Raw genomic sequence first — 9,572 nt, 5'->3', positions numbered from 1 at the left:
TCCGCAGGTTGCTGACAGACCTTCCCACGTTTGGCCGAAGAAGAAGCCAGCATGAGCTGGACATTTGCCCCGACATGGTTGAATTATCGCTGATGGAGTGTTAATCCACAATCATTGATTCATTCATTCATGATGCACAAGGGCTAAAGATTTGTCAGATTTTCCATCTGACAGAATTGCATGCAAATTACCTCAAATAAAGTCTTTAATTCTAGGAATTTTTGTCACATGAAGGATTTCAAAAGAGCTGGTACTTTTTTTTTTACTTATTTGAGTAACGTTTAAAGGCAAATTTTCACTTATACGACCGGGGAGGGGTTAAAGGCAAAAAAAAAAGGAATGTCAAAGCCATATTTCCTTCATCCAGTGCCATAGTTACATCCTGACTCGAACCTGCTGCAGAATCAGGAGAGCTGCCTGGATTTGAGACACTGAGATCTTAAGGCTAAATTCCAAAGTTCTCATTTTCTTCCACATAACAAAATATTTGAAACTGGATGCTTGTAAACCTGGCTGAATGTTTCAGCATAGAATCATTGGTGGAATAAAAATAAAATGGAATGGAGTAAAAATAAAATTGAAAATCCACCCTTTTATTTTGTCCATACTTGATGTGTTCGTTTGATTCTCCTTCTTGAAATCGCTTTTTGTGAAACAGGCCCCTGAAAATTTACTTCATATGCCTTAATGAGTCCAACAGCATAGAGTATTCAAACCATGATCCAGTTGTAATGAGCATCCAGTTTTTGAGAATGTGATATTTTGTTCAGTTTAGTATGATATGGGTCATTACAGTCAGTATATTGGAGGAAAGATAATGTCAGTGTGAGATGAAAATGAAAACAGTACACCTGTCAATATAAAGATATTGTGTACCGTGTTGAAATTTTAAAATTAAAACAAAATTAAAATAGAGCAAGTGATCAGTGAAATTTAACAGTTGACTTTTCCCTTAATACATTTATAGTAAATAAAACATACAAAAAATAACTATGTACTGAAATATGTACATTGCAGAATAAATTAAATGAATAGACGTAATGTACTGAAACCTGTATAAATAACAGATGAAATCCTAGTGATGCTTGTAAATAACAGTGTTATAAAGGTTTCAGTGCACATGAAATTTAATTTAAAATGTTACTGATGTAAATGTGTAGCCTATGCTCAGTTCCTTTATAGCCAGCCCATGGCTCGCATTTATCAAATGTCTTAAGACTTCCCAGGAGACCCCGACCAATGTTGTGAGATGAAGTCCAGCTTATGCTGGCTTCCTCTGCAGCCGTGCATGGGAAATTCTGTTGGGCTCTGCCCAATTTTTACCCACCATAAAGCTGGCTGCTATCGTATAAGTAAAACACCAATCAAATGAATCAGTAAATGAAATAGGATGTCATACTGGGTTTAATGACAACATTTAACTGAAGCTACTGTTAGACGCATGAATTTCAGCTGTAACAAACAGTCACTCAGCATGTCAGTCAGTCGTTCAGTCACTCACATTTTTGACATGCTATTGTTAGGCCATTCACTAAACAGTGGACATGAATTCAAGGGGACATGTTTTTTTATTTTCTTTATTTAGATCTCTACCTGTATAGACTCAACCTTGGTTTCAAGTTGAAAACTATAAGAAACAAAAAAGTAAAAATGAATTAAATTAGACTCAGGTATTGGCATTTTCGAGATGCCCTGCCCCCTTTACTGGTTATTAGGGAGTTGGTGGTGAAAAGCAACCATCGGTGCATAGACGACAGTCGATCTTGGTCTGCAGATAAAAATCTTGGCAATTTCTTGAGATACTTGACAAAAGTCAGTGGTTTAAGCTTCGGCACTCGGGCTGCCTTCAATCATTAATAGTCTAATGGTGCATGTGAAAGACTATTCTCTGCGTCTTTAAATCATGCTTTTCATATTTGTGTAAAGCATGGTAATGTTACAGAGCTTTCTCATTCATTGAGTAGAATAATTGGTTCAGCAGATTAAGTAAATAAGACCGTTGTTAAAAATAAACGACCCTGCTCTAAATTTTTATTGGACTTTTGATGTGATTCATTTCTTTTTTCTCTCTCTGTTTCTTTAAGGTTTCTATGTTCTTTTTTAGCTGCATTAAAAAAATAGATAAAAAAAAATTCCCTACCGACCAACCCTATTTTATCTCAAATCTTTACCCACGTAGAAGATTTCTTTTTTAAGGACAGACAAAGCGAAAACACAAAATCAGGTTGACTTGAGTTAATCTCTTCTGCTGTCTATAAAGTAGGGATTATTCTGGCATTTATGGTATGTGTATTTTTTTTTTTTTTTTTGCATGAATGAGAACATCAGTTTCAAGGTGAGTTATGTCAGGTAGACAGGTAGAATAATGCAACTAGATCATTCTCAGGGTACATTTCTGAAAAATACTATTTATTTTGATAAGAAACAGGAAAAAGACGTGGGAGGTTTGTTTGGGGAAATAGGATGTGAAGGTAGTTGTGAGACATAAACCTGGTAAAGTGTGTCAAAACAATAAATCAGTTTTGACCAGTCATGAAAGGAACATGTCATGCTGCTGTCTTTTTATTGGCTGCAATCTGACAACCATTGTATGAATGTACTGTTTTTGGGCATTGAATTGGCCAGAAGAAAAGCATTTTCATTCGCAAATTAAGAAAAAAAATATCACTTTTGATGCTGAAACTTACATTTTTAAGTAGGACATCCTATTATTTCCCACACAACACTCCTCCCCCACCCCACCCCACCCCACCCCCACCCCCCAAGATCAACAGAATTCTCAGAATCCGGGAAAATGACTTTGACTCTGACAAAATTTTGGATTATTTATGGTGGGTGTTATGTAACACAATGTACTGTTTGTTGTGCGGTTTAGACATTTCCCTCTGAAAGTTTAGCGCCCTAAAAATAGCTGTCTGTTCAGTACTACATGTGCCTGTGTGTAAGGGCTGTGGGATTTCCCCACTTCTTTAATGTTGTGCAGAATACAAGGGGTAGCTCATGTGATGTAAAAAACACTACAGCATGGAGAGTAAAACTAGAGCAGCGATGGCAGTATGACAGCAGTGTTGGGTTAGTTCAGTTAGGGTTTTACTTTAACGGTTCATGTAAATGCTAAAAATAGTAGAAACTTACATAAGCACGTAACACCATGGCTTAATTATGTAGAATTAGGTAGGTAAATATAAATGTAGTTAGTGTTGTTGTTAGTAATTTATTAGGTGCCATTTGTCTAGATTTACGTTAACTGTTCATGTAAATGTTTAAAATAGTAGCAACTTACATAGCCCCTAGAACTGTGGCGTAAGTAAAATCAGGTAAAAGACCAAAAAAAAATGTAGTGATGTTAATTGCATTTTATTAAACATCGCAAAACAACTGCAGAACTGTGTCTTTTATTGTGTTGACTTTAATGTGGGTCATATGTACAATGTGAGTACTGTATAACCCACACACGATTATCTTCCCACAGCATTCCGTCATCTGTGTGTGGACGCATCTGACACACATACAACATTCACTAAGAAATTGTAAAGATGCCAGGACTCTAAAAATACAAAGCACAGTTTCTCATAAACAGAAGATCCATTTCCCAGATGTCACTAAGTTTGTCACTGAAATTTTTATACCTGTAAAGAGTGCCAATGCTTTAAAAAATAATAATGATAAAATAAAATGAATTTTAAAACATTCTAAAGTTAAAAATATTTCAGTTCATTTGATGTTAATGGTGATGGATGTAAAATTGCTTATAACTCCCTTATTTTAGTAAGTAACATATTTAACCAACTGTAACATTACATATTGCATATATATTTTAAGCCAAACTGTGCAAATTAAAAAGCTGCATTTTGTCTTGGATTAAAGTGAAGTAAATTGAGTAGTGGTCTGCATGGTTTTGAACTCATTTTTTTTTTCAAGACAGCTGAAGGTATTACTTGTCAAACTTTACTGCATATACTCTAAATCTTCAAACGATTCAACCATCAAAGCACTTTTTTCACTGAAATTTATGCATACAATTTTTATAAAAATGACACCAAAAATGATTTGTGTCAACACAAATGCAAGTTTCATAAACCTGTGCAGATTATTTCTGTACGCCTCATAATTCTCTCAGAATATTTCAAAGTTTTAATCACAGTGGTGGTTGAAAAAGTTTAAAGAAACCGGGTCACACATTCATGTGTCTTGTAAAGATTTATCGTGACAAGTTTACTGTTTTCAGGAAAGTGAAGAAATGAATCAGCTTTTATTGTAATTCCTGATCTCCTCACATGGACAACTTCAGGTTGTGCCCTGGACTGGTTATGTTCCTTCTCAGTACATCATGAAACTTGTTAAAATGTTTGTACTTTTTCTGGTGTTTCAGGATAGTGGAGAGATTTACAAGGACCTGATAACAGCACTGAGCGATCCCTTATCTGTATTGTTCAGAAAGGCATACAGCTTACAGATGGTGAGTAATATATTCTGTATTTCACCCACAATTTGTAAGAATGCACTTTCAGATGCTTTTAATGCCAGCTTTTGAAGTGTTGCTGATTAGAAATTAAGCAGATTTCACTGAAAACTCTTAAATGGCACTGTCAGGTGGATGAATCTTACCAAAATCAAGCAAAATGTGTCACTAAAAAATGATAAACTGAAAATTAAATATAGTAGTTTGGAAAAAAAAAGCTCTCTCATTGAGCTGATATTTACCCTACTAGATTCATGATGTGAAAGCGCCTTAATCCATAGTAATGTGTCTGTTATGATATGGATGGATACAAATCTACCTTGGGTAAACTAAATGCCTCTGCTGGAGTGAAAAATCCTTGATAAATCTCCAAGAAAAGCGTAGGATTATTGATTACAAAGTTCAGGTGTTACTCCACGTGGATCTTGACAACTGTGGATTGATTAAGGGTAAAGGTCTGGTGAAAGTCGGATGTTTGTCTAACCTGTTGGAGAGATGTAATGGCAAAGTTTGAGTGGAGTCAAAGGTTTGAAAGCTTCTCTGTGATTATCAGCAATTACCTATGACTATGCACATGCACTATAAGATCCAGTACCGAATTGACCCCACGCTCTCAACTTAATATATCACCCTGCCACACTATGATTTTACTCCGGACAGGTTAAAGTCACAAAACTGAGAAAACAGATACATATTAGAAGAAAACAATATACTGGCCATGCAGTGCACTGAATAACCCTTGGCTGTTAACAGGATTTTCATTTTGAATTGGAGAAGGAGGTCAGAGTTCAAAAGTAGGAGGCTGCATTGAAAGTACTTATGCCAAAATTACTAATGATTTAAATAGTAAGAATATTTATAGCAGGCGGCTACAGGGATGGCAGTAGACAGCTGTCTACAGCCTGCTACTTGCCCTTTTAGAACACCCTGCTATAAGCACAGTTGCTAGGGAGTGTTTGGTTTACAAGATGATTTAGACACATCTCACATATGGTCATGGAGGCATATATCACATATGGCCACTGGGGCACATGTCACACAAGGTCATGGAGGCACACAGCATACAAGGTCATAGAGGCACATATCACGTAAGGTCGTGGAGGAATATATCACATAAGGTCATTGGGGCACATGTCACACAAGGTCATGGAGGCATATGTCACACATGGTCATGGGGGCACACAGCACACAAGGTCATGGAGGCACATGTCGCACAATGTCATGGAGGCATATATCACATAAGGTCAGGGCACACACGATACTATGTCATTGAGGCACACATCACACATGGTCATGGGGGTACATGTCACATAAGGTGATGGGGGTACATGTCACATAAGGTCATGGGGGGACATATCACATAAGGTCATGGGGCACACATCACACAAGGTCATGGGGTACACAGCACACAAGGTCATGGAGGCACACAGCACACAAGGTCATGGAGGCATATATCACAGAAGGCCATGGGCACATGTCACACAAAGTCGTGGAGGCACACAGCACACAAGGTCATGGGGGGACATCACATACGGTTATGGAGACACACATCACACAAAGCCATTGGGGCACATGTCGCAAAAAAAGTCCTAGAAGTACGTCACACTAGGTCACGGGGACACACGTCACAAAGGGCCCATAAAAGGCAATAGTGCTCTTCCAAACTGTACATGGATGTAAACTAGGTGCAAATATAGTACTAGTCTGATGGAAAAATGCTTAAAATTTCTAGAGATGCTGAAGTACAAACTTGTCGCAAAATGAAAAAATGACTAAGGTTTGAGAACAGGGCTTTTCCAAATGTCTAGGAGTGGCAAACCTGGCTACAGGGGTTCACAAGATAAAGTGTTGACAAAGAAATGAAAAATGGAAGGAGATGGACGCAATTACGATACCTGTAAGCCAATTCAACAAAAGCACAAAAATTAACCGCAGACCATAGTGTTCGTTGTCAACGGTAAATGACCATTTCACCCAGCCTTAAGTGCATTGTTTAAAGACAAATAAATGTCATTAAATATTTCTTTTGATGCTGAATCTTACATTTTTCAAGCAGGATGTTGTCCTACTCTAAGCTAATCGCAAAATACCTTGCAAGAATTAATAGTCTAGAACTCCAAGAATAAGACAAAATGTCCGAAATAGCCATGGTCGGAATAGTAGGTCAGATGACATGTGCATGTGTAAGTTAAAGGATTAACAGATTAACTGAGTGGTTCGGCTGCTTGTCTTAATGATCAGGTACAAAAGTCAAGATTTGTCTTTGAAGTGCTGAAGATGATAAAAATCTTTGAGTTGTTTCTCTTTTAGATTCAGTGTTCATCTTCTGCCTATATCTTCATATATATTGTTTTGTTTTTTTTACTCTTAGCATATTTGGGTTCATAAATATTTATCAATATAATCGCAAACAAACTTTACATGTCATTTTTTCTGCCACAATTTGCAGACATTCCTGAGTTTGTTGGACAAGTTAAGTATTGGATTTACAGTCACTGATGAAGACATTGAAGATTTAACAGCGGGTAATTCTGAGTTTTTTATGCTGCGGGATATTAATGTGCAGTTGGAAACATTATACAGGTACAGACTGAGCTAGTCTAAAAGCTCCCTGTAAGCAACCCTGTGGCAAGCAATTAGCCTGCCATGATTGTGTAACACTGACAGAATATTCTAGCTGTTGGGTAACAATAGCCAAATAAATGCCTGGAATGAGAAATGTCAATTGGCTGCTAAAAAGTGTGGTAGTGGTGAGCTAGTAGCAAGCCATTGACTTGTGACTTGGATGGTACTGAATAAACAGTTGTGACAAATGTCATAGCCATTGTTTTTTCTCACCTGCTGGGTAAATATATAAATCAATATTTAATCTGGAATTCTTGCCAACCCATGGGATGAGCAATATCTACCTACTCTACATCCATTCTGATGTTTACATGGCAGAAAGGTCATAAACTCCTGCCTAATTGGACGTTAAAATTGGTCTCATGTTATACCAGTTTTTGATTTTCTTATTATGAATGTTATATTACTACCTTGAATGAATGAATGATTATGGCTTAACGCCACCTTGGCAATATCTCAGCCACATTAGAGTCAGATACTCTATTGATGTCAGTGTCTCTTCTTTTAAAGCTAATTTTTTTCAGTGATGTCCCCGCTTCTTCGTAGCTTATTTTGGAGAGAATGGACTCTCTGTGGTTCATGAATCCCATTCATACAAGTAACAGAAAAGTTAGTAAAAACAATGACATTGTTGATAATCATATAGGAGAGGCACCATAGTTAGACTTTATTGCATAAACAAATATGTACAAGTTAAAAGAAGGAAAGGGTATATAAAACAGCACTTAAGACCATACATGTACACTGCAAGTGAAGAACACTGTTACCGGTACAGTAAGTGTTGCTTTTGGACTGCTGCTGTTGTTGTTTCAGTGTGTGAAGGGTTGTACAATATCAGCAGACTTGTGACAACACTTGACATCAAGATAGCAGTGACACTGTGGAAGGCAATATCCAGGTATGTGCACCAGGGAAACACACCTGTAGTTAACTGTTTACAAGGAAGTTAGCGGAAGGTTTTCAGGTTTTAATTTGGGCACCTTTACTGTTTTTTTCCCGTCTTATACCAACTACCCTTACTATATGATTTGTCTAGAGACTGTGAGAGGTTTAGCCATGTGTAGTACAGTTCTCCGGTTGTAAGAGCAACTAGACTGAATTTTTAACAGGCTATTTTGATTGTAATTGTTGTCGTGGTAGGTGGGTGTTGAAGACATATCTTTAGCATTATAGAGGATGACGCAAAACTTCTGCCAGCATACTGCAGATGGTCGTGGGTTTCCCACGGATTCTGCCGGGTTTCCTCCCGCCATATTGCTAGCTGCCGGTGTATAAGTGAAATATTTTGGAGTACAGCGTAAAACACCAATCAAATAAATAAATAAATGAAATGTTGATAGGATATGCTCTTGTATTGTGAATATGAGGCAAAATGGAAGCAAGGGAAACATTTTTGTTTTCATATGATCTTTCAAGACCCAGAAAAGAGATATTTATACCCTGCAACCCTCCAAATTATTTTCAACCTTACCCTTTTATAGCCGGAGATAAGAGATCAGGAGGGGTTTTAAAATGTAAAGGCCTTGGAACTGATGTTGATCTTTGAGGCTCTAATTTGAATTAACATTAACATGAATATTAGACGCATAGAACTCATCAATGTGAAGGTTTATTTATTTCTTATGACTAACAGGTATGTGACACAGCATAAAGTCCTTCTGAGAGAAAGGTTGGACCTGGCTGGAATGGTGATTTACCTGTGCGCAGAGATACAAAGGGATATACCTACCTGTTTACCTTGGCTCCTCAGGTAGATCAGTTTGGACAGGTGAGGCATTTACATGGGTGTAGACATACAGAGGGAATATACCTACCTGTTTACCTTGGCTCCTCAGGTAGATCGGTTTGAACAGGTGAGGCATTTACATGGGTGTAGACATACAGAGGGGATTTTACCTAGCTGTTTACCTTGGCTCCTCAGGTAGATCAGTTTGGACAGGTTAGGCATTTACCTGTGTGCAGAGATACAGAGGGGATATACCTACCTGTTTACCTTGGCTCCTCAGGTAGATCAGTTTGGACAGGTGAGGCATTTACTTGGGTGTATACCTACCTGTTTATCATGGCTCCTCAGGTAGATCATTTTGGACAGGTGACATATTTAGGAATGTGTAGAGATACAGAGGGGATATACCTAACTGTTAAGCATAGCTTCATGCAGTTTTATCTTGTGGACAGGTGAGTCATTTTCAGGTGGGCAGGGATACAGAGTGGGCATGGCTACCTGTTTCCTGTAGCTCTCCAGTTAAGAAAATTTACTGGTGTGTTATGACCCTGTAATTGAATACGTGGAGAATAAAAACAAACACACCTGTTCACATGTAGATTTGATGCTAAGCAAAACCAGTTTTGAAGAAGTAAAAGATCTGTGTTAAAATATATGTAACTGAATGTATTTTTTCAGCTCCTGATCAATTTTTCTATCACCGTTCATGGCAAGCACAGACAGTATACTGTAATTTTCACACAAAATCCAGTGATCAGT

General features: G+C 37.6%; 1 protein-coding gene across 1 annotated transcript in view; it reads left to right on the top strand.

Moving 5' to 3' along the window:
• The window catches only part of LOC135480467 (FIGNL1-interacting regulator of recombination and mitosis-like), a 44,528-nt gene that overhangs the window by 22,210 nt on the left and 12,746 nt on the right, over positions 1-9,572 (top strand). The window contains exons 6-10 of the mRNA XM_064760304.1: positions 4,373-4,459; positions 6,912-6,987; positions 7,901-7,985; positions 8,721-8,775; positions 9,013-9,111. Coding sequence (XP_064616374.1) covers positions 4,373-4,459; positions 6,912-6,987; positions 7,901-7,985; positions 8,721-8,775; positions 9,013-9,111 — 402 coding nt within the window. The remainder of the gene's footprint in view (positions 1-4,372; positions 4,460-6,911; positions 6,988-7,900; positions 7,986-8,720; positions 8,776-9,012; positions 9,112-9,572) is intronic.

The sequence above is a fragment of the Liolophura sinensis genome, chromosome 13 (assembly GCF_032854445.1).
Source record: "Liolophura sinensis isolate JHLJ2023 chromosome 13, CUHK_Ljap_v2, whole genome shotgun sequence".
In the NCBI taxonomy this organism is placed as follows: domain Eukaryota; kingdom Metazoa; phylum Mollusca; class Polyplacophora; order Chitonida; family Chitonidae; genus Liolophura; species Liolophura sinensis.
Note: the sequence above shows the minus strand (reverse complement) of the source record. Positions and strands in the feature narration are given on the sequence as shown.